Source organism: Microcaecilia unicolor, chromosome 3, assembly GCF_901765095.1.
Source record: "Microcaecilia unicolor chromosome 3, aMicUni1.1, whole genome shotgun sequence".
In the NCBI taxonomy this organism is placed as follows: domain Eukaryota; kingdom Metazoa; phylum Chordata; class Amphibia; order Gymnophiona; family Siphonopidae; genus Microcaecilia; species Microcaecilia unicolor.
Genome location: NC_044033.1, coordinates 264,820,918 through 264,846,426, shown reverse-complemented (window position 1 = coordinate 264,846,426; position 25,509 = coordinate 264,820,918). Strand labels below are relative to the sequence as shown.

Here is a 25,509-nt window from a genome sequence, read left to right as displayed (position 1 = left end):
TGGTTCCCTCTTCTTCTGGAGTTATCCTCCAAAGAACCATGGAGATTGGAGTGTTTTCTGACCCTCATCACGCAAAGCAAGGGGCCTCTTCTACATCCCAACCTCCAGTGTCTGGCTCTCAGAGCTTGTTGAGAGCCTAGAATTCGCTTCCTTAGGTCTTTCGGAGGGTGTCTCACGAGTCTTGCTGGCAAGAGGTGCTATTCTTTCAAATGGAGGAAGTTTGCCGTCTGATATGAGAGTAAGGCCCTAGATCCCCTTGCTTGCGCTACACAGACCATTCTTGAATACCTTCTACACCTATCGAGTCTGGTCTCAAGACCAACTCCGTAAGGATTCACCTTAGTGCAAATAGTGCTTATCAGCGTGTAGAAAGTAAGCGCATCACTAGACAGCCTTTTTTTAATTTTTTTATTTGTACCCCGCACTTTTTCCCACTCATGGCAGGCTCAATGCGGCAGGCAATGGAGGGTTAAGTGACTTGCCCAAAGTCACAAGGAGCTGTCTGGGCCGGGAATCGAACTCAGTTCCTCAGTTCCCCAGGACCAAAGTCCACCACCCTAACCACTAGGCCACTCCTCCACTCCTTTAGTTCGCTTCATGAGAGGTTTGCTTTTGTCAAAGCCCCCTGAAACCTCCACCAGTGTCACTGGATCTCAACGTTATTCTCACCCAGCTGGAAAGCTCCTTTCGAGCCACTGAATTCCTGTCATCTGAAGTATTTGGCCTGGAAGGTTGTTTTCTTGGTGGGTGTTACTTCAGCTCGTAGAGCCAGTGAACTTCAGGCCTTAATGGTGGATGCACCTTATACTAAGTTTTATAACAAAAAAGTTGCCTTCTGCACTCACCCTAAGTTCCTGCTGAAAGTGGTGTCGGAGTTCCATCTGAACCAATTGATTGTCTTGCCAACATTCTTTCCCCAACCTCATGCCCATCCTGGCGAATGCAGCTTGCACACCTTGGATTGCAAGAGAGCATTGGCCTACTACATGGAGCGGACCAGGTTCCACATACAGTCCACCCAACGTTTTGTTTCTTTTGATCCCAACAGGATGGGGGTCACCATTGGGAAGCATACCATTTCTAATTGACTGGCAGATTGCATTTCTTTCACTTATGCCCAAGCTGAGCTGGCCCTAGAGGGTCATGTCACGGCTCTTAATGTCAGAACCATGGCTGCGTCAGAAGCCCACTTGAGGTCAGCCTCTACTGAAAAAAATTACAAGGCTGCGACGTGGTCTTCAGTCCACACATTCACATGACACTACTGCCTTGAGCAGGATACCCGACATGACAGTCAGTTCTGGCATACAGTGTGGCAGAATCTGTTTGGGGTCTAGAATCCAACTCCACCCTCCTAGGCTCGTTTTATTTTGTTCCAGGCTGCATTCTCATTCAGGTTGAATATAGTTTCAGGTTGATCTGTGCTATGTCCTCGCAGTTGCGAGGCCCAATTGACTTATGTTTGTTGTTTTTGGTGAGTCTGGATTCTAGGGATTCCCCACTTGTGAGAATAGATAAGCCTGCTTAGCTTTTCACGAAACAGACAGTTACATCAGAATGTGGAAACCGGCAGAGGAAAGACCCAGGAGCAGGCTTGTGGGGATCCTTCTCGCGGCTGAATAAGATAGAGACATGGAGGGGGAGGGAGGAAGGAAGACAGAGATGTTGGACCCATGGTAGTCGCTTTTTTTTTTTCTTACTGTGGGAGCAAGACTTTATACCGCTCCCGTAGGGTGGTAAACATTTGCTTCCACACCTATGCTAAATGCTGTAAATTTATTTTGTTCCATTTACTATGGGTTCCTATCCCTGTGTCATTCTCTAATAATCTAATTTACTACTACTGTTTATTTCTATAGTGCTAGTTAGACGAATGCAGTGCTGCACACATACATATAAAAGACAGTTCCTGCTTATATGTCTTGAATAGACTGCAAGCTCTAACAAGTAGGACAAATAAAGGGTTAAGGAGTTATGTGTAATATGGGATTGATTAAAACAATGTGAATTATTGAACTTGTGAATAAGGGGTTAAGAGTTGAAAGTGGTTTCAAAAAGGTGGGCTTTGTAGCATTACTTGTAATGTCAAGCTTTCCAAACTTTTTCAGTAGAAACTAAACTAGGTAAACTTTATATAATGTTTGTACTTGTTTAACTGGAACAAATATTGTATTAAGTTTAATGTAAGTGGCTATGAATGTTATCCTAAAAACATAATGTTACTGTTCCAAAGACTTGGTAAGTGTTACAGCATGTACTTCCTGGTAAGTAGTGTACACCAGTATTACAAAATTTCTGTCATGGGTGGAGGAAGTTGTACTCACCAAGTATCTGCAGAGATTGGGGCAAATCGTAGTCTCCATATATAAAGATGTTGAAGTCCTTGGAATGATAACATCATAGGTGTTCGTAAGTGGTGGATAAACCGTGTATTGTGAAAAGGTATTTGTGAATAAAATATAAATAGCTGAATAAATCACTGACAAATGAAGTTTCTATTTCCATTAAGATGTCAGGAACACTGCACATTGTAGCAAACTTTTAGCCTGTCCTACAGACTGCTACATCTGATTTTAAATTGTGTTAAAGTCCTTAGTTTTAATACTTTGAATAACCTTATTTTTTAAACAGGGAGTATTGATGGTTGGTCCACCTGGAACTGGGAAAACACTTCTTGCAAAAGCTGTAGCCACAGAATGCAAAACAACATTTTTCAATATCTCTTCTTCAACACTTACCTCCAAGTACAGGGGAGAGTCTGAGAAGCTTGTTCGTTTGCTATTTGAAATGGTAAATATTTTACACCTGTTTGCATTGGAGTCTGTTTCCTGTAGGTTTTCTACTTGTTGCCAGTAGGAGGAAAATCTTTTGTAAATAAGACCCTGACATTGCCTATCCAACCATGCATATATATACACAGACTTTCATGTTTATGTATCACCGGTACAGTCTTTGGTTCACATAATTTTTAAGGCAATGTTTTTTTCAAGGTAGTTCAGTCTTAACTGTCTCAAACTTTTTCCCTATCACCTGTGGGGTTCTGCAGGGGTCTATGCTTTCACCAGTTCTCTTTAATTTGTTTGTGAGCCCTCTGGCACTGCTTATACAATCCTTGGGAATTAGCTCATACTCCTACACAGACAATTTTCTTCTGTTTTTTTTTTTTTTACACAGATCTGTTCAGTGTGAATTTAAAACTATTCAAACCTGTCTAGAGCATGTGGAGATCTGGCTAAAGGACCATCATCTAATCCTAAATCCAGAGAAAATGATAGCTAGCCAGATTACCGGTTGTCTCCACCTGACATCCCTTTACTCTTGTTTGATAGGCCTATTTCTCCTGTTCATCCTTCCATTATCTTGTTGTTCTTTTGGATTCTTCACTGTGTTTTGGTCCCTAGATATCACAGGTTGTCAAATTAGATTTTTTCTTTCTATGTAGACCGAGAGCTATCCGCAATTTTCTGGATATAGATGCACTCTGCTCCTTGTCCTATGCTTTCCTCCACAACGACTATTGTAACACCATCTACATAGGGATTGCTAAATACAATATTAAAAGGCTACAGACTCTACAAAATACTGCGGCCCGTCTTCTTTGTCGAGCATCTCGCTATGATCACGTCTCACCACTTCTTCAGTGGCTTCACTGGCTTCCTATTGAATATAGGATTAAATTCAAGATTGCAATACTAACTCATAAAGTTCGGCACAGTGGTTTTCCCCGCTTATCTAGAGTCTACAAGATCAAGTGCCTTTTACTTTGTTTCACCTGCATTATGGAATTCACTACCACAACATCTTCGCCTTGATCGTTCATATTCTTCAATTAAAACATCTTTTAAAAGATACCTTTTTCAGCAGGCCTATAACACATGACCAGGTTGATTTCTGCATTGGGGGATGGGGGGGTTGTACATGTGTATTATGAATGTTTTATCTTGGTGAACTTTAGATGTCTGCGATAGTTAGGTCTTTCCTATCTACTGGATGGCGTTCCTTTCTGATTTTCTCTCTTATTAGGAAGGTGATATATTACATTTTAATAAACGATATAAGTGCTGTTAATTCAGTCTTATGATTTGCATGCTCAGATATTGGATCTATTTATGAAAATGGAATATTTTGGGGTAAATTAGGTGAATACATTTTCTTGAGGTCAAGAAGGACAATGAATTCTCATATATGGATGACGTCATCTGATGGAGCCCGGCATGGATGCTCCCCAGCATTCAAGAAGAATCTTGATGGCTCTTGACCATGCATGCGTGAGTGCCGTCCCTCCTGACGTGAATGCATGAGACCAGCAGCCTTGTTTTATCCATGGAATAGAGCAGTCGTGCTCTCCAGCTGTCCTCAGCGCTTCATTTTTGTTCACATTGTTGCCTTCCTTTGTGGTACGTGGGACTTTTTCCTTACATGTTTGTTTCTTTTACCACTTTGTAAGTTTCTATCTTTTTTTGGCCTGTTTAGGTTTTCTTTATTTTTTTGAATGCCCCCCTTGGCCCTTTTAGGCCTGAGTGCCCAGTCAGGACTCTCCCCTGTTTTTTCTTAAAAATTGATTAATTTGATATTGCTTCAGCTGTTTTGCTTCTGTCCCTTAAAAACTCCCAGTGATTTATAAGAAGTGTAGTATGTCAAAAATATATCTATGACTGACAGTCACAATTTGTGTTTGCCATGCCTAGGACCTGGCCACACAGCCTCTGTCATGTGTTCTAAAATTTAGAAAAGAACGCAAAGTAGAGAGGCCCAGTGTGAAAAACTTGGTGTTTCTATGTCTGGTATGGCATCGGAGCATCAGTCCCTATGGTTGGTGAAGCTGTGTCGAACACTGAGGGTGCACTGACATCGATGAGGTCTCCCTTGCTTCGACATCGGGCGCCGAGGACTCATCTGGATTCGGCTCCCCTAGTGTGTTCAGGATTGGATCTGTCACTCAGCACTCTTGCCTAGGGTCTAGATGTCAGCTTAGTAAACTGAGGCAGATGCTCAAGAGAAGTACTTTGAGTCTGCATCTTCCTCAGTTTACTAAGCTGACATCTAGACCCTAGGCAAGAGTGCTGAGTGACAGATCCAATCCTGAACACACCAGGGGAGCTTCCTCTCCCAATGGACTGGAGAGGAACACCATCTCTGAGGCCAACGCTGGCCCCCGTCAAGGCACTGGTGTCAGCACATGAACAACCGACAGCATGGGCCTCAAGGATCATTTGGGGTGGAGCCATGATAGGCATCAATGCCCTTGAAGCCTAGGTATAACACCAAGCCAAGGTCTGCTCCAACTTCTCCTGCGACATGGCCCTAAGCTGTTCCTCAGGGGTAGGAATCGGTAAAGGTGAGGCTGGGGCCAGTTTGGAGACAGCCTGGGAAAATATCAGAGTGAAATCAGAAGACTGATCCTGGTATCAAGAATTGTGCATTGGTTCCAACTTCACAGAGGGGGAGCGGTCCTCTCGGTGCTGAATCAGTGCCACTGGCATGGAGTTCCTGGTACTGTGCTTTGAGGGGGATCAATGTCTGTGCTTCTTCACCTTCACTTGATGCACGACATTGGGATCCCTCAATGCCGAATCCAGATGAGTCCTCGGTGCCTGATGTCTAGGCAAGGGAGACCTCATCAATGCCAGTGCACCCTCAGTGTGCGACACAGCTCCGCCATTTTCTTTGAGAGATTTAAACCTGAAAAAAAGGAGAGCTGAATTTGCAACACTCGGTCCCTGAGGAAGCCACGCTAAGGCGAAACGGTGGCACCGTTGGACCTAAGTTAAGTGCTGCTTTTTTACGTGTTGGTGCTTTCCTATTCAGACACAAGTATTTAAAATTTATTTGAAGTGTAGACTAAAGCACTGTATACAATTTTAAAAAATAAGGAGATCTTCAGAATCCGTATGATAGAAACTTATCAACAGGTCTCACGCACTGAACAGTACCCGTTGTAAACCTAGGACTCTGTGTCTATTAGGTTTCTGAGGGATTCTCTCCTTAATTAAAAACATAGTGGATTAGCCATTTTGCACTAGTGTCAAGGGTTGTTTTGTATAGATGTTTGAAGTTGAACCAGAGGAGGTCTCAGAGGAGGGCTCACTTGGTCTATTGTAGGATCCCTCCCCACCTCAGGAAAGGAGACAGGCTCCATCATGTGATTTGGAAGCTGAGGATGAGCCCAGGGCTGAAATTCTGGACATCCTTGACTATGAAGATCCTCCTAAGGAGGCCATGACAGTGCCTGTGTATGGCATCCTGCAGCAAATGCAGGTGAAGAATTGGGCGATCCCTCTCACTGTGCAGCCAGTCCCACTGAAGGCTGATACTATGTATAGAGTCCAGAAAGTTCCTGGATTCGAAAAGCAACAGTTGCTGTACCACTCTATGGTGGTTCAATCCACTCTGAAAAGTTCTAGAACCCATGGTTTGGCACCTCCAGGGCGAGATGCTAGAACCTTAGTGTTTTGGGAGAAAGGTTTATATTCTTGTGTCCTGCATGCAGTCCTACCAGCTGTAAATGAGCATCTACTTGCCGAGCTGGGTGCACAGTGTGATGAAGTTTGCAGATTCTCTGCCCTCAGATAAGGCTTCAGACTCCACGTGTTAGTTCTGAAGCCCAGTGCTTTCAACACTCCTGCTCAGCTACTATGATGCTTTCGATGAGCATCCTGGATTTCCCCATTGGATATTGGAATGAACAGACTCGCCTGGCTGCATGTCCCAAACCTAGAAATGATGGTTCTTTAAAAACTTTCAGATGTCTCCTGCCAAGGTGACAATCTTTTCAGGGACAAAGTGGAGGAGGTCACAGACCTAATAAAGAAAAGGACCATGGAGTCTTTCTCTCAGCCTACTCGTTCTGCAGCCTCCACTTTGCAGAGGTTTTCTGGTAGGAACCAAAAGAAATTCTACCACTCTAAAAGGCTTAGGTATACGCCTCAGGCGCACCCTTCTCAGCAGTCCCAAGGAGCCAACTCCAGACCTAGGTAATAGAAGCACCAGAAAGCCCAACCGGCACCTCAGGCAAAGCAAGGGACAAGCTTTTGACTGGCTCCAAGAGAGCATAGCTGCAATAAAAGTAACCATTCCAGATGACCTGGTGGGGTGGGGAGGGGGGGAGGCTACATTTGCCCACAAGAGCATCAAGTTTCAGCTGTCAGCACCTGGCTGTGCTTGCAGAGAAGCTCTCCTCTCTTCTACAGGCCCATGCAGTTGAGCCTGTGTCACTGTGGGAGGAAGGGAGGGGATTCTATTCCAAGTACTTTCTTGTGCCCAAAAAGGGGAATTTTGTCCTATCCTAGACCTCAGGGCCCTGAACAAATAACTAGTCAAAAGTTCAGGATGGTTTCCATGGGCATCCTAATTCCTGTGACTCAGGCAAACGATTGGCTTGCTTTCTGGATTTAAAGGATGCTTACATTCACATACAGATTCCTCCCAGTCACAGGAAGTATCTAAGATTTCAAGTAGGGAAACACCATTACTAGTATCGCATCCTGCTTTTTGTCCTCGCGTTCACTTCCCGAGGCTTCACCAAATGTCATGCCATAGTTGTAGCTTATCTACTCAGACTGGACGTGCGTATGTTTTCCTACTTAGATGATTGGCTGGTCAAGAGCACATCCAAAGAAGGAGCTCAGGATTTTGTGCAGAAAATCATTCGAGTGTTGGAGCTCCTAGGGTTCATCATAAACTACCTAATATTCCATCTCTTTTCCATTCAACAATTGGAGTTCGTAAGAGCCCTGCTAAACGTGGTTCAAGCCCTGGCCTTCCTTCCAGAACCCAGGGCCAAGGCATCCCAGGTTGCAGCTTGGCAGATCTTGAGGTTGTTAGGCCATATGGCCTCTGTAGTGCATATGACACCCATAGCATATCTCCATTTGAGAGAGGCTTTTCTCAGTGGTGTCAGGCTTTGGGGAACCTAGCGGATCTGGTATCATTACTCCCACTCCGCGGGAGTCACTCTTGTGGAGGATGATTCAATCCAATCTGACCTTGTGCGGAGGAGAGATTTGGAGTGGAAGTCCCAAGACGTTGACAACAGATGTATCCAATTTGGACTGAGGAGCCCATCTAGATGGACTTCACACTCAGGGACACTGGTCTGCTTAGGAGACGTCACTTCACATGAATCTCCTAGAGTTGCAAGCCATTTGAAATATTCTAAGGCTTTCAGAGCTTGGGTGTTCAACTAAACAATACTTGTTCAAACAGACAATCAGGTTATAATGTATTATGTCATCAAGCAGGGGTTACAGGTTTGTACTTCTTGTGTCAAGAAGCGGTCAGGATGTAGCACTGGGTCTCTACTCAAGGCATTGGGGGGAGGGGGGGGGAGAGACAACAGCCTAGCAGACAGACTGAGCAGTGTGATGTAAACTCACAAATGGTCTCTGAACATAGGAGTTGCCCGGCATCTCTTCCAAGTGTGGGGCACCCCCACAGTGTATCTTTTCACCACTCACCTCAATATCAAAGTCCCTCAGTTTTGTTCCAGGCTCAGATCACACCGCGTACTAGCATTGGACACATTCCTCCTCCATTGGAGGAGCAGTCATTTGTATGCGTATCCTACAGTACCTCTTATGGGGAAGACTGTTGAAACTTAAACAGGACCGGGAAACCATGATCCTCACTCTGCGCACTTTGCTTGAGGCAGATATGGTTCTGGAGTTGGCCTCCAAAGAACTATGGAGACTGGACTGCTTCCTGACCCTCATCATGCAAGACAAAGGGTCTCTTTTATATCCCAATATCCAATTCCTGACCCTCGCAGGAGGGGGTCTCCAAGGTCTTGCTTGCTTCCAGAAAAGATTCCACAAAGAGGTCATACAAATTTAAACGGAAGAGGCTTGCTATCTGGTGTGAGGGCAAGACCTTGGATCCTTTTTCCGGTCATATGCAAAAACTTCTTGAATACCTTCTGAGCCTTTGAGTCTGGTCTCAAAAACAACTTTATTAAAGTTCACCTTAGTGCAGTTGGCGCCTACCATCGCTGTTTGATTCATGAGAGGTTTGCTTTTGACTATGCCCCCTATCAAACCTCCAACGTCATCCTCACCCAGCTGATGAAAGCATCTTTTCAGCCATTTGACACTTACTAGGTTTTTGATCTGGAAGGTTTTATTTCTGGTGGCGGTCACTTCAGTATGCAGTCAGCGAGCTTCAGGCCTTAGTAGCTGAGCCACCTTACACAAAGTTCCATCGTAATAGAGTGGTTCTCTGCATTGATCCTAAGTGGTACCTAGTTGAAATAGCCCCGTCAAAACAGCCCTGACAAAATGGCCCTGATTTAAAAAAAAATAAAATAAAAAAAGCCCCCACACAAAATAGCCCTGACAAAAAAAGCCCCCGACATAACAGCCACTGTCAAAATGGCCTGCCCACAATATAGCGCCTGACAAATTAGCCCCCTGACAAAAGGGCCCGATCAGGCTGCTCAGATTTGCCTCTGACAAAGTAACCTGAACAGTACCAGACAGGGGTAGAACTTACCTTGTGGCACACTGCAAGAGGATCTGCCCAAATTTACTTGTAGAGGATCGCCTGTATTCAAGGTAATTTTATAGCTAACTAGTAAAAAAAAAAAGGCCCATTTCTGACACAAATGAAACGGGCGCTAGCAAGGTTTTCCTGGGAGTGTGTATGTTTCATAGAGTGTGTGTGAGAGTGTGTTTGTGTGAGAGAGAGTGAATGTGTGTGAGAGTCTGTCTGTTACAGAGTATGTGTGTGTGATATTAAGAGTGTGTGCGAGTGCGTATGTGAGCCACAGTGAGTGTGAGAGAGTGTTTCACACATATACAGTGTTTGAGAGACTGTGTGTGAGACAGAGCGTGAGAGAGTATGTGTACGATACACATACTGTCTGTGAGATCGAGTGTATGAGATTGAGAGAGTGTTTGAGAGTGACTGGGTGACAGAGAGAGTGAATGTGATACAGTGTGAGACATAGCGTGTGTTGTAGACAGTGTATGAGAGTGAGAGAGACATTGACTATGAGTGAGTGAGAGAGAGAGAGAGAGAGATTGTGTGTGTGACAGAGATACCTCCCCCCTGCCTCTCTGTGTTGGCTAGTCCCGCTCCCCCTGCCTCTTCCGCTGTGTGGTCGCAGGACCCCTCCCCGTGCTGTGTGGTGTGTCTCCCGCCCTCCTCACAGGTCTCCCTCCACCCCTCCTCTCAGGTGTCTTGATCTGCCCTTCGTCTTTGCTCTCAGGACCCCCTCCCCCCCATCTGTGGTGTGAAGACCCGTTCTGGACCTCATCCTCCCTATGCCCTCTCCCTCTCATGTTTATTTTCCCCCTCCTCTGAGGTGTGAGGACCCCTTCCCCTGTGGCCTGAGGACCCCTTCCGCCTCTGTAGTCTGAGGTCCGACCCCTGCCGCCAGGCCCCCGCCGAAGTCGCAACCGCTGACCTCTCTACCCCCCCAACAGGGTGCCATCGCGCCTCCCCCCCCCCCCCCCTCCAAAACCGGAAGGACTTCCATAAAGCAGTAGGAAAATAAGTGGCAACCGGTGCAGAGCTCAGTCAAACCCCCTTACCGGAGCTGCACCATCTAAAGCTGCAACGCGCCCACCTCGTCGCCAGAGAGAAGCCTCGCTCCACAACTTCAATAGCGGAGCGGGAGGGAACTGGCAGGCTCTGTTATAGAATGATGTAAAAAGAACATAGATAGAGGGGTGTTTAAAAATGTCAGTGTTATTGGCTGATAAAAGAAATTGAGGCGGAGCAGGGGTTGAAGAAGCTGCACTGTTATTGGCTGATGCGAGGACTGGGGAGTGGCCTAGAGTTGAAGAGGTCCGTTCTTATTGGCTATCTTTAGAGTGAGGGACGGAGCTGAGGGTGGGGAGTTGTCCGTTATTGACGGGTATAGGTGAAAGGTGTATGGCACAGGGTGCAGGGCGGGCTGTGGAAGATAACTGTCGGACAGGGTCGCGGAAGGGGGGTACAGGGGGCCGTAACATGCAGGGCGGAGGTTTTGAAAATGGAGGCAAGGGCAGCCAGGAAGTCGGTGGCAGGGCCGTGAGGGGACAGGGGATGTGGATGTTCGTCGGGTGGGGAGTTTGGTGTGTTGATGCGGCTAGTGGGGGGGGGGGGGGGGTCTTTGTTTGGCGGCTCCCTGACACTTGCTCCGGTGCAGTGACAGCTGATGTCCAGACAGGGGGAGGAGTAGCGTGTTTCCCTACTCCTCCCCTTTGCTTTGGAATCAGCTGTCACAGACGTCAGTGTGTTGTAGTCTGTGTAGGAGACGACCTGAACGTTGTGAAGCTGACTGTGGGCGGGCACGACGTCACCGCGTTTTGACACGAGGGTGGGGCACTTTAAAAGTGGTTACAGAGCTTCGAACTTACAAACCCTGAAGCCACAAAGTCTGCCTTAGAACGTTGAGGGTGCGTTTTATGTAGAGATGGGGCATGGCTGAGGGCGGGCCTATGAGTGAGGGTGAGTGTTCCTGTTACCCTAGCCTACCAAGAGTCCTACCAAGAGTGCAGGAGTTCAGTGCTTTACTGCCACGGAGTGAGCTTCAGAACGTTCGAGGTGGGTTTTATTTATATAGATAATGATAAAACTAGTTTTAGGTTAAGAGTTCCAACACAGTCTATTTGGGTAAATGCCTTTGCTAAGATAAACAGACTGTGTTGGAACTCTTAACTAATACTTTATGAGTGAAGCTTTCACTTGTAGTTTATCATCTTTTTTTTGTGATGTGTTATTTTTATCTAGGGGGCTATTTTGTCAAGGGTTATTTTGTGGGAGGGGCCATTTTGTTAGGGACTGATTTGTCAAGGGCTATTTTGTTACAAGGCTGTTTTATTGGGGCTTTTTTGTCGGGGCTATTTTGTCAGGGCTGTTATGTCGGAGTGCTGGTGGCAGCCATCGGTAAAGACAACTTTATCCAGTTGTCTAGCAGATTGGGCTGGGCTGACTGGAGCGTCATGTCACAGCTCATGTCAGGGCCATGACTGCGTCAGCGGCCCACTTGAAATCGGCCTCCAGTGAGGAGATTTGCAAAGCTGTGACATGGTCTTTTGTCTACACATTCACATTTCACTACTGTCTAGAGCAAGATTCTTGATGCAAGAATTGGTTCAGTAAATCAGTTCTGCAGAACTTGTTTGGGATCTAGAATTCAACTCCATTCTCCTAGGCCTAACTTTATTCTGTTCCAGGTTGCACCTTCACAGCCGTTGCAAGTCCCTATTGTTCTTTGGTAGTGGTTTTCGTTGATCCTCATAGCTAGAGTCCCATTCATTGCCCTGCTTGTCCTTGGAGAAAGTGAAGTTACTCACCTGTAGCAGATGTTCTCCAAGGACAGTAGGACACGTATCTCACGTCCCCTAGGACTTGAATTCCATCTTTTTTTTACCATACTACTGGTGCTGCACATTCCCGTCTGGCGGGAAGGCACCTACACTTGCGCAGTATGGTACCACCAAGGGCTTCAAGATTCTCCTTGAATACTGGGCAGCGTTGGATAATGTCGCCCCTATATGAGAATACATGTCCTGCTGTCCTCAGAGAAACACTTACTACAGTTGAGTAGCTTCACTTTATTTCCTGTTGACAACCCACATGAAGCCATAACCCATATCTTTTCAGAATTGATCTTGAAGTCTGGACTGCTGTTACTGTATCCATAATAACCACCTTTGTGCTGATGAGAAATATTCTGAAACAAATAGCTGGTATAAAATAATTTTACAGCAAAATAATGATCTAGAATAGCATTTCCTAACTGCCATTCTGCAAAATGTTTTTGCCAGTCTGCCTTCACCACCCTCCCACACCACCTTCCCATTCGCACTGCTGCTTCCAAAGACCAGAAGCAGCGGTGGCAAAAGAACGTAACAACCAAGGGGCTGCAGTCTGTATACGCACAACTGTGCCAGTCTTGCCTTCCTCAGACATCATCTCCAGGGTGAGAATGGCAGTTGGTCGCCATTTGCCTAGAGGAAGAGGCTCTGTGGCTAGTCCTGGAAAGCAGCAGCCACTGGGGTGCTGGAGGAGTGAGGGTGGAGGAAACAGATAAAGCTGGAAGGGTGTGTGTGTGGGGGGGAGAATAGAAAAGATGCTGATTGGAAGGGGGGAAAAAGAGAGGGTGTATGGATTGAAGTAGGGGGTGGAGAGAGGAAAGATAATGGATAGGGGACTGAGATCATGAAGCCACTGGATGGAAAGAGGAGAAAGAGGAAATGCTGAATTGAGAGGGAGGACATGCTGGTTGAAGGGGGACATGCTAGATGGGAGAAGATAGAGTTAGTGAAAAACTAGGGAATAAGATAATGGTAGGGCTGGGGTGAGAGAAAAGAGATAGAAAGCCATAAGTAGATGCAGTAAAAAGAGGGAAATTGAAGACTGTAGTAAGAATGAACATAGAGGAAAATAAATGGAAGAAAACTGATAGGAAAAAAATCCCCATTGTTAGATATGGAAGTGTTGGAGGAGGTGAAGAAGAGGAAGGGAAAGAAAAATGACAAATGGACACAAATTCTGGCATTAGAGTTAATCGAGAAAAGCAGAAAATAGAGATTGGGACTAACACAATTAGAAAAATTAAATAGCCAGACAAAGGTAGAAAAAATAATTTTATTTTAAATTTTGGATAAATAGGGTAGTAGCTATGTTATTCCACTCTACATAAAAATAAAAAAAAAATGTGATACCCTTTCATTGGACTAGCTTAATACATTTTTTACTAGCTTTCAGCAGCCAAATCCTCCTTCCACAGGTCAGGGTGGTGTACATTAACCATAGCATACTGTCCTGATCTGAGGAAGAAGGTTTGGGGCTTTGAAAACTAACTGAAAAGTATATTACGTTAGTCCAATAAAGGATATCACTTTTTTCACATTTGTTTTGTGGTTTTATTTTTATTTCTTAATTTGTAATGTGATTGGAATGTGGCAGTTTTTGAAATTGCATAACTGCTGTCTTTATATTTTGCACAATACCTGTCACTTTTTCTCTTTTTCTAGTGCTGCATTGTATGCAAAGTCTGGCTTCTTGGGGGGTTCAGTTTAATTTCAGACATTCTTAAAACTGTAAGTTCTCCGCATGAACACAAATCTTCTGGGTTCTATCTGTTGGACAAGGTGGAGGAAAGATTGCAGCAGGAGGAGGTCGTCTTTTATATTCCACCCAGAAATGGTGGAATATAAGAAGTGTGAGACTAGTAGTTCAGCACTACCCAGTGGAGGAGTAGCCTAGTAGTTAGTCTTATCATCCAGAGATGCCCGGTTCTAATCCCAGTGCTGCTGCTTATGATCTTGAGCAAGTCACTCAAACCCTCCTTTGCCTTAGATTGTGAGCCCTCCAGGGACAGGGAAATATCCAGCATGTACCTGAATGTAACTCACCTTGAGCTACTACTGAAAAAGGTGTGAGCAAAATCTAAATAAATAATAGTGCGTTTTTAAGAATGTGGGTTGAAGAAAATGTTAATTTAATACCTAGTTATATTGCTGTAATCTGCCTTGACCCTAAGCATGTGCCAGTGTTTATAGCTAAGGGAACTGCTGCAGACTGCCGTGGTGGAGAGCAGCATTTTTGGTACAGGTGTGGGGTGGGGGCTGTTTGGAATCCCAAGTGCAAAAAGATTGGGAAATGCTGATTTAGAGAGATTTGGGAAGAACAAAGGAGCAGCAAGTCCTCATGAGTGAACAAACGGTGATAAGGCATGAGGTCCAATAAACGAAGAATCCAAGATGTAAAATCAATTCAGTTCATTGAAAGAACTCAGACTCGAGGTCTCAGACGCGACACTCAACATTTTTTTGATGTGCCTAACCAAGCTGTAGCACCCAGCAAAGATGTCCACCAGCTTGTTATAACTAAGATTGAATGCTGCATGCTGTATTTTCAACCATACATTCCTTATTAGTGAGAATTTGACTGCCCCCCCCCCTGCCCCAGAGGTCTGTAGACTCTTGGTGCAACCTTTTATTGCTGAAACACTGAGTCTAAGACCTTGAGTCCAAGTTCTTTTCAATAAACTGAATTGATTTTGTATCTTGGCTTCTTTGTTTATTTGGCCCTCAGTTCTTATTGCAATCTAGAGATATTCTCATAAAATTTGAAATAGTGGATAAACACACAGAAAAGCAAAGCTGCCAAGTTACCAAGTTTCAGGAGGGGAATTGTTAGTCAAGTATGGATTGCTGACAGCCCTATCCTAATGCATTATGGATTCTGAAATACTGATATCAATGGGTAGAATGAGAAACTACTAATGCACAACATTTAGAATGTAAGTTAAAAATCACACTTGCAAGTGAGTCACAGAATGAAATAAAATATCTTTTTTGTTACATTTGTATCCCACATTTTCCCACCTATTTGCAGGCTCAATGTGGCTTACGTAGTACCATAAGGTGTTCGCCAGCCGGTAAAGAACAAATACAAAGTGGTATTATGGTAGAATAAGGTTCATGTTACAGACACTTTTGGGAATCCTGGAGAGGAAGAGTTGCATTATGTCATTACTAGCTTTAGTTTCCTTATGTAGCAGGGTTCAGGCATTTAGGTTGGGTCAGTAGTATGCCTTTTTGAATAGGTTGGTTTTTAATGATTTCCTGAAATTTAGATGGTCGTAAGTTGTTTTCACGGCTTTTGGTAGTGCATTCCACAGTTGTGTGCTTATGTAGGAGAAGCTGGTTGCATAAGTTGATTTGTATTTGAGTCCTTTGCAGCTTGGGTAGTGGAGATTTAAGTATGTTCTTGTTGATCCTAGATTTCCATAGCATCCATACCGTAGCCCCTTCACCCTTTCTCAGCCTTGGTCTGCTGCAGTGCATTGCCACATTGTTTTTGTATCTTGTCCTCTGCAGTGTATTATTTGTACCAGACAAGCTGCTACAGCTCTTGGCTCAGATATGTTCCCAACTACAGTGGGGGAAATAAGTATTTGATCCCTTGCTGATTTTGTAAGTTTGCCCACTGACAAAGACATGAGCAGCCCATAATTGAAGGGTAGGTTATTGGTAACAGTGAGAGATAGCACATCACAAATTAAATCCGGAAAATCACATTGTGGAAAGTATATGAATTTATTTGCATTCTGCAGAGGGAAATAAGTATTTGATCCCTCTGGCAAACAAGACCTAATACTTGGTGGCAAAACCCTTGTTGGCAAGCACAGCGGTCAGACGTCTTCTGTAGTTGATGATGAGGTTTGCACACATGTCAGGAGGAATTTTGGTCCACTCCTCTTTGCAGATCATCTCTAAATCATTAAGAGTTCTGGGCTGTCGCTTGGCAACTCGCAGCTTCAGCTCCCTCCATAAGTTTTCAATGGGATTAAGGTCTGGTGACTGGCTAGGCCACTCCATGACCCTAATGTGCTTCTTCCTGAGCCACTCCTTTGTTGCCTTGGCTGTATGTTTTGGGTCATTGTCGTGCTGGAAGACCCAGCCACGACCCATTTTTAAGGCCCTGGCGGAGGGAAGGAGGTTGTCACTCAGAATTGTATGGTACATGGCCCCATCCATTCTCCCATTGATGCGGTGAAGTAGTCCTGTGCCCTTAGCAGAGAAACACCCCCAAAACATAACATTTCCACCTCCATGCTTGACAGTGGGGACGGTGTTCTTTGGGTCATAGGCAGCATTTCTCTTCCTCCAAACATGGCGAGTTGAGTTCATGCCAAAGAGCTCAATTTTTGTCTCATCTGACCACAGCACCTTCTCCCAATCACTCTCGGCATCATCCAGGTGTTCACTGGCAAACTTCAGACGGGCCGTCACATGTGCCTTCCGGAGCAGGGGGACCTTGCGGGCACTGCAGGATTGCAATCCGTTATGTCGTAATGTGTTACCAATGGTTTTCGTGGTGACAGTGGTCCCAGCTGCCTTGAGATCATTGACAAGTTCCCCCCTTGTAGTTGTAGGCTGATTTCTAACCTTCCTCATGATCAAGGATACCCCACGAGGTGAGATTTTGCGTGGAGCCCCAGATCTTTGTCGATTGACAGTCATTTTGTACTTCTTCCATTTTCTTACTATGGCACCAACAGTTGTCTCCTTCTCGCCCAGCGTCTTACTGATGGTTTTGTAGCCCATTCCAGCCTTGTGCAGGTGTATGATCTTGTCCCTGACATCCTTAGACAGCTCCTTGCTCTTGGCCATTTTGTAGAGGTTAGAGTCTGACTGATTCACTGAGTCTGTGGACAGGTGTCTTTCATACAGGTGACCATTGCCGACAGCTGTCTGTCATGCAGGTAACGAGTTGATTTGGAGCATCTACCTGGTCTGTAGGGGCCAGATCTCTTACTGGTTGGTGGGGGATCAAATACTTATTTCCCTCTGCAGAATGCAAATAAATTCATATACTTTCCACAATGTGATTTTCCGGATTTAATTTGTGATGTGCTATCTCTCACTGTTACCAATAACCTACCCTTCAATTATGGGCTGCTCAATTCTTTGTCAGTGGGCAAACTTACAAAATCAGCAAGGGATCAAATACTTATTTCCCCCACTGTACATCCCCCAGCTGTAGTTTAGTCTAAGGCTCAGGGGTGCCTAAAAATAACTACTGCCATTCTTTTCTGAGGATGATAAAGATAATGTAGCAGGGTGGATTTAATTTAAATCAGGTTCATTTCAATTTTAGTCAGGAAGATTCTTCACCAGTAAGTGAAACTGTAAAGGGAATATCTGCCTTTAACATTTGTATTTACTTCAAACGAGAACAAGAAGTAACCTCAGAAACCCATCCAAAAGCAATAGCTGGAAGAGACACACAGTCCTTAAGAAAAAAAAAAGCATTTACTAAATCTTTTTCAAAATTGTAGATATTACAATTATCATGCTGTTTGTTCAAGAAACAAGAACTTACATTATTGCACTGTTTTTAGTTTGTATGCATGCCTCTCTTATACATAGGTACAGGACCTTCATTAAAATATTCCCAAATATTGCAGCCTTCTGCCATGACAGGTTTTCCCATCTACAATTTCTCCATTACATCTAAAAAACCACTGGGAGGGTACATTCAGAATCAGAAACTTATTTGTTAGGACTGCAGAAATAGGTTCTGCTGTTCAGTTTTTGACTTTCTAATTTTCTACAATGGCTCCTTGCCTAGATGTCACATCCGCCTGTCCACTTTACGATGGATGGCCCAAGGTGCTTGTTTAATGTACTTACTTTAATGCTGGTTTCTGTATTGTTGCCACTGTTCCCTCTGTCCCTGCAAGTTTTGTGACCAACTTTGCATCCTGCCTGATTTTATCCTCTCTCCTCCGTAGCTGTACCAAGGTGACATCACATCCCCCTATCCATTTAACCGATGGGCACTTGTGCTGTGGGAGTGCGCCAAAGGAGCAGGTCGTGCTCCTTGGGTGCTACTTGGGGCACACCTTGGGATGCCCTTTGCCACCTTCCTTATAGTTCTTCTAGAGTTTACCTCATAACCAGATCATGTCATTCTCACCCAGCCTTTGGTGATAGTCAAGTATTCCATCCCTGTTTGGTAGGGCTGTTGACCGTTTCTAACATGCACAAGTAAGCCTGCTCACAACCAGCATATGTTTGCCTTCTGTGTTATCGCTGTGTTTTTTCATCTTCCAGTATTTTGTGTCTCCTTAGGATTGTCCTTCTTAACACCTGTACAGTTTGGCATAAAGGGCCACTAGCCATGGACCACCTCATTAGACATTGTCTTAATGTGATTTGTGTCACTGGGACTTGGCCACAGCTGAGTGACACAGCAGCATTAGTGAAGGCCTCTCCTCCAATTTCAGGGACCGTCCAGGTATGGTGGTGCAATGGCTATTATCCATTATAAGATTTCTCAAGTTATCCCCTGCGCTTTCAAATCTCTCTCATGTTCCAGCATAAATGATGAGAGAGACAGTATTCCTAATCTAATCTTTTTCATTGCTCTTGTTTACCATCCCTCCACCTTCCACAATCTCTCTGGAAGAGCTCTCAGCATTTTATTTCTGAAATCAGTGTCTCCTGTTTACCCTTGGAGCAGGCCATGGATTTTCTTTCTCTTACTAGTAACATTGGGCTTATGCAACATCTAACCTTCACTCACGTTTGGGGTCATATCCTTAATTTAGTCTTCTCTCAGGCCACATCTGACTCTACCTCATTTTCCTTTATGTCCCTTCCTATTCTCTGGTTCAACCACTATCTTATTACTTTGTCTCCCCTCCTACTATCCCTTCTCTTAGTAATTCCTCCAGCATCAGTAGGTCTCTTGAGGACTTGGAGCATACTGCACTGATTCAGTCACTCACTTGCTTCTCTTGCCATGTCTTCTGTGAACTCATTCAGAACAAGTTGTTGCATTGGATTCCTCATGTTCTCAAATCCTGGTTAGTGTAAGCATTCCTCCTGATTTCATCCTGGTCTTGGATTAAGTCTCCAGTTAGATGCACAGAGAAAGGATGGCATAGAAAATATATACAAACTAATCAACGGAAGAAAACAAAAATAAATTACCTAAGTCCAGTCCAATTTGATTGAATTTGACCTAAGGAATATTATTAGTATAGAAAATATATACCCTGTACCTACCTATCTCACTTTCTATCAAATGTAGAAGGAAGTTTGTTTACAATTATGCAACACCAAAGATTCTTATACCAGAGTCATCACTCATGGCTTGAAGAAGCCCAAGAAATTTTTTCAGATTTTAAACAATATTTCCCTTTTCCCACTTCCTCTCCCTATCTTAATTCCCTGACCCACTTCCCGTAGATTCCCTTGCTAAAGCTTAGTGAGAAAAAATCTCCACTCTTAGGCAAAGCCTTGGCATTGCAGCTTATGCCCAGCACACTGAAGCTGTCTTGCCTTCCCAGCTGTTATCTTTACTGTGCCCTGGACTTCTCCCGCATAAGGAGTGGTCCTTCCCCCCCCCCCCCCCCCCACAACTCATTCATTCCACATGTGACAGAAGCACTCCAGAGCTTGAATTCCCACATCTTCTCCACTGGATCTTTGGTTGGCTTCTCTTGTCAAACATCTAGTCTGGAAACATGCTATTGCCCCCTCCCCCTCCAAAAAAAGAAAAACTCTTAGAGCTTTGTGATCCCACAAACTTCTGTCCAATTTCTGACCATCTTTTCTGGATAAATCTTTAGCTCTCCACCCTCATCAGGCAGGTTTCTAGAAAAGGACATAACACAGAATCCCTTGTTACAGCATTGTATAACAAAATCTAGATCAGCACTCTTTTGTCATCATAATTTCCCTGGAATCTTCCCTCTGCTTTCAGTGAAATCCAGTACATTAGCGTTTAACTTTAAAAAAGGAGACTATGATAAAATGAGAAGAACGGTGAAAAAAAAAAAACCTTAGAGGAGTGGCTACGATGGTCAAAAATTTACATCAGGCGTGGATGCTGTTGAAAAACACCATCCTGGAAGCCCAGGCCAAATATATTCCGCGTATTAAAAAAGGAGGACGGAAGACCAAACGACAGCCGGCATGGTTAAAAAGTGAGGTGAAGGAAGCTGTTAGAGCTAAAAGAAAATCCTTCAGAAAATGGAAGACTGGAACCGACTGAAAATAATAAGAAACAACATAAGGAATGTCAAGTCAAATGCAAAGCGCTGATAAGGAAGGCAAAGATGGACTTTGAAAAAAAGATTGCATTGGAGGCAAAAACACATAGTAAAAATTTTTTCTTTAGGTAAATTAGAAGCAAGAAGCCAGCAAAAGAATCGGTTGGACCGCTAGATGACCGAGGGGTAAAAGAGGCAATCAGGGAAGACAAAGCCATAGCAGAGAGATTAAATGAATTCTTTGCTTCGGTCTTCACCGAGGAAGATTTGGGAGAGATACCGGTGCCAGAAATGGTATTCAAAGCTGACAAGTTGGAGAAACTGAATGAAATCTCTAAAAACCTGGAGGATGTAATGGGGCAGTTCTACAAATTGAAGAGTAGCAAGTCTCCTGGATCTCTTCTGGAACCTTTTTTAAAAATCGGCGTTACATGGGCTACCCTCCAATCTTCCAGTACCACACTTGATTTTAAGGATAAATTACATATCACTAACAATAGTTCCGCAAGTTCATTTTTCAGTTCTATCAGTACTCTGGGATGAATACCATTCGGTCCAGGAGGCTCCCAATCAAGGAACGTATTGCCTTCAAGGTCTGCACCTTGATTCACAGGATTATTTATGGAGAAGTTCCTGGTTACATGCTAAATCTAATTGACCTACCACCCAGAAACAGTTCCAGTTTTTCTCGATCCTACCTAAATTTACATTACCCAGATTGCAACGGCCTTAAATACAAGTCTACTTATGCATCCAGCTTCTCCTCCATAGAAACACAGCTATGGAATGCTTTACCTAAGATCTTAAAATCAACTCAGAACCATCTACATTTCAGGAAATTACTGAAGACCACCCTGTTTAAGAAGGCTTACCTTCCTGACCCAACCTAACGTACCTCTTCTTTGATACAGCAAAATCCTTGAACCTTATCTTTATCTGCTTTTAAAACTTTGTTGTCCTAGTTGATACCTATATGTTTACTACTTTATTATTACATTGTTTAATTATATTTTACTGAACTGTAGCCTGCCCTACAGTCTTGTGTAAGCCACATTGAGCCTACAACTAGTGGGAAAATGTGGGGTATAAATGTGTTAAATATATATATCTTAACCATTGTAGAATTTAGCTTCCCTAATAAAGGTTTCATTTACTTATTACGAATCCAAAAGAATCCACGGTAATTATGGGGTAGTCTGTAGTAGTGAGACAGGCTGTAAATCCATAGCAGTACATTGGTACAGAGTCAGTTGGGATAAATACATGGTTGGCTAAACTCAAGGCAAGTTCTTTGTACAGTTAAGCAAGCAATGAATTGGTCTAAGTTACAGTGTATATAGCAAGCTAGTCCATGTGAAGCATGAGTGTATAGTCACCTTAAGTTCAAACTTCTTACTTTGGTTTATAAAGACCTTTCTCCTTCCATCCCTGACTATCTTTCAATTTGTTTCATTCCTCAACACCCCCTCAGGTGTGCGTTCATTGCAACAAGCCCTTTCTCGTCTTCCTCCTTGTCTGTGGCTTGATAGTTCATGGGATATGGCCTTTAGCTGTGCTAGACCACAGCTATGGAATGACCATTAGAAGTAAGACTCAAACTCTCATTTTCCTAATTTAAGAAACAAATTGACCTGGTTGTTTCAGCACACTTATAAACATCAAAAGTAACCCACATTCCTCATGTTCCCCTCACTAGTCTTTTTTATGTGACTTGCTTTTCTTCCTGTCTCCCTCTTTCTCCTTGCCTTAGTGTCCTTCCCTTTACTTCTCTCTTCTCTGTAATATTTGGGATTCTGTGAACTGCTTAGCAGATAACGGTATATCAAGTGTTTGCATATAAATTACTGCATCCTTCAAAATTCTCTATTCATTTATCACTTTACCTTTGTACTTTTATAGAGGGCTTGACTATGTGCATGTACTCTTGGGTCAATCCTTTCACTAGAACTGTCTCCTTATTATACCCTGGTTTGTATAATTATACACAGTGAAGGCATGTGATTGTGTTACCCGTAGTTGCAGGAGAACCATTGCTTCCCCCTGACCTGTAGAGTACAATTGAAGATTCTGTTTGGTTTTCAAAGCCTTGGTTAACCAACAGGTCTGTATTGTTCTCTAAGGACAAGCAGATGCGGTATTCTGACTCTCCCCAGTGTTCTGGGTTTTTTTTTTTAGAAGCTTTTGGAAACAGTCTGCCATACATGCGTGTATCTTTCCGCCCATTTTCATTGCATGGGACCTGATCGTTCTGTTCTTTTCCGTGGATCTGTCAAAGCATGTTTTTTTCATGTCTCCTCTTAGCTCATATCTGTTGGTGATTCACCTTGTTCGTTTCCTTTAATTTGTGTAGTCAGGTTTTCAACACTTGAAAAAATTTTCTTGTCTGCAGCTCCCTGGTCAAGATTTTTCCCTTCTCTTTTCAGTATCAAACCGTTTGATTTTGCCTTGGCCATATTTCTGGACATCTCTTAAAACTCACAGTGGTTTTAAGAAGTGCATCTGGTGCAGCAGGACCATGTCCCTCACAGACATTCACAGTTGGTGCCTGCAATGCTTGGAGCCTGGTCATAATCCCTTTCTGTGACAGAACAGTGTGTTTTAAGCCTATAAAATTGCCTTTATTAAATCTTCACGTACATTTCTCTAGTTTGGCCAGCAGATGGTGCATGTTATGTTTTAAGCTGTTACAAAGAACTGACCCTTTACATAGTTAATACAGATAAGGAAATGCTGATGTAACCAGCTTTTTTCAAATGTTGTTGACTGGGCTCTTGATTGGCCCAGGTGCTTTTTTTCAATTCAGTTGTACTGGTTTTTGCTTCAATTTCAGCCCGGGAGAAGAGACAGAGAGAGAGCTCTTTGCTGAAGCCCTGCAAAAAACAGCTATATTTAATAACTGCTGAACAGTTATATATATGTTCTGTTCTCCCCAGGTACTTTTTAGAAAGTAACCAAATGTTTAGTTAGTGTTCCTCGCCAAATCCAAAGGTCACTACTCCATCCTCATACTCCTCGACCTACCCGCCGCTTTTGACACTGTCAATCACAACCTACTTCTTGACACACTGTCCTCCTTTTGGGTTCCAGGGCTCTGTCCTCTCCTGGTTCTCCTCTTATCTCTCCCATCGTACCTTCAGAGTAAACTCTCATGGTTCGTCCTCCTCCCCTATCCCGCTCTCTGTTGGAGTTCCTCAGGGATCTGTCCTTGGGCCCCTCCTTTTTTCAATCTACACCTCTTCCTTAGGCTCCCTGATCTCATCTCATGGTTTCCACTATCATCTTTATGCTGACGACACCCAGCTGTATCTCTCCGCACCAGACATCACCGCAGAAACCCAGGCCAAAGTATCAGCCTGCTTATCCGACATTGCTGCCTGGATGTCCAACCGCCACCTGAAATGGAACATGGCCAAGACTGAACCCACTTCTCCTCTCCCTTCACTCTCTATCTCAGTTGATAACACCCTCATCATCCCCGTCTCGTCTGCCCGCAACCTCGGTGTCATCTTCGACTCCTCCCTCTCCTTCTCTGCGCATATCCAGCAGATAGCCAAGACCTGTCGCTTCTTCCTCTACAACATTAGCAAAATTCGCCCCTTCCTCTCTGAGCACACCACCCAAACTCTCATCCACTCTCTCATTACCTCTCGCCTTGACTACTGCAACCTATTCCTCACCGGCCTCCCACTTAGCCACCTATCCCCCCTTCAGTCCATCCAGAACTCTGCCGCACGTCTTATCTTCCGCCTTGACCGATATACTCATATCACCCCTCTCCGCAAGTCACTTCACTGGCTTCCGATCAGATACCGCATACAGTTCAAGCTTCTCCTACTAACCTACAAATGCACTCGATCTGCAGCCCCTCCTTACCTCTCTACCCTCATCTCCCCTTATGTCCCTGCCCGTAACCTCCGCTCTCAAGACAAATCCCTCCTTTCAGTACCCTTCACCACCGCCAACTCTAGGCTCCGCCCTTTCTGCTTCGCCTCACCCCATGCTTGGAACAAACTCCCTGAGCCCATACGCCAAGCCCCCTCCCTACCCATCTTCAAATCATTGCTCAAAGCCCACCTCTTCAATGTCGCTTTCAGCACCTAATCACAACACTTCTACTCAGGAAATCTAGACTACCCCAACTTGACATTTCGTCCTTTAGATTGTAAGCTCTTCTGAGCAGGGACCTTAGTTATTAATGTGTACAGCACTGCGTAACCCTAGTAGCGCTCTAGAAATGTTAAGTAGTAGTAGTAGTGTTATTATGGTCCATATTTCAGTTACCTGTTATTGTTTGCTAATTACACATTTTTTTTTGTTCATTGTTCAAATGTGACAATAAACCTGTTTAGTTTGTTGACTCTGCCTGTCTGGACTGATAAAGAATCCTGGTGGTTTGTGTATTGGGTCTGTGAGAATCACTGGGGATAATTTGAGAGCAGGAGACTCGCCCAGAGGCGGTTGTGACCCAGTCTGCTTTCCATGGAGGGAGAGTTCACAAACTCTGCCACACTGCACACAATGTTTTGCAAGTGCATGCTCATTAAGAGCTGGCAAGAAATTATACAAGATGTGAGCATAGTGTTCTGAAAGAATTTCTTCCTAAAAGACTCCAGTGTTCTAGCCTCTCTCCACAGAGGTATCAAACAGTAAGTACTGGAACTCTGGTTCATTTGAAAGTGGATTTGATCACCACCGAATGGTGAGGAAGCTGGAGCTTCGTGAATCTGGAAGCCTTTAGAACTCTCTACATCCAAATCAACAAGAAGGTTGAATCTGTGTACATTCTTAAGGACTCTGGGTACTGTCACAGCTTCCTTTAGAGGGGAATTAAACTGAAGGATGTCTAATAACTTGGTCCTGAGTTCATCCTCAGCCTCCAACTCAAATTGGACAGACTTAGCCATCTCTGAAAGTCAAAAAAGGAGAGCTATTTAGGGGGAGAGTTTTTCCTTTCATGTGAAGGGTCCTCCGAGAGGACCTCTGGTGCTTCCCGAGACACCCAGGAG

The 25,509-nt window shown here is 44.1% G+C and overlaps 1 protein-coding gene across 4 annotated transcripts in view; it reads left to right on the top strand.

Moving 5' to 3' along the window:
* KATNA1 (katanin catalytic subunit A1) overlaps positions 1-25,509 on the top strand; it is a 210,729-nt gene that overhangs the window by 131,325 nt on the left and 53,895 nt on the right. For all 4 annotated transcript variants that reach the window (XM_030198056.1, XM_030198054.1, XM_030198057.1 and 1 more), the window contains one exon: positions 2,632-2,790. In XM_030198056.1, the coding sequence (XP_030053916.1) occupies positions 2,632-2,790 (159 nt within the window). The remainder of the gene's footprint in view (positions 1-2,631; positions 2,791-25,509) is intronic.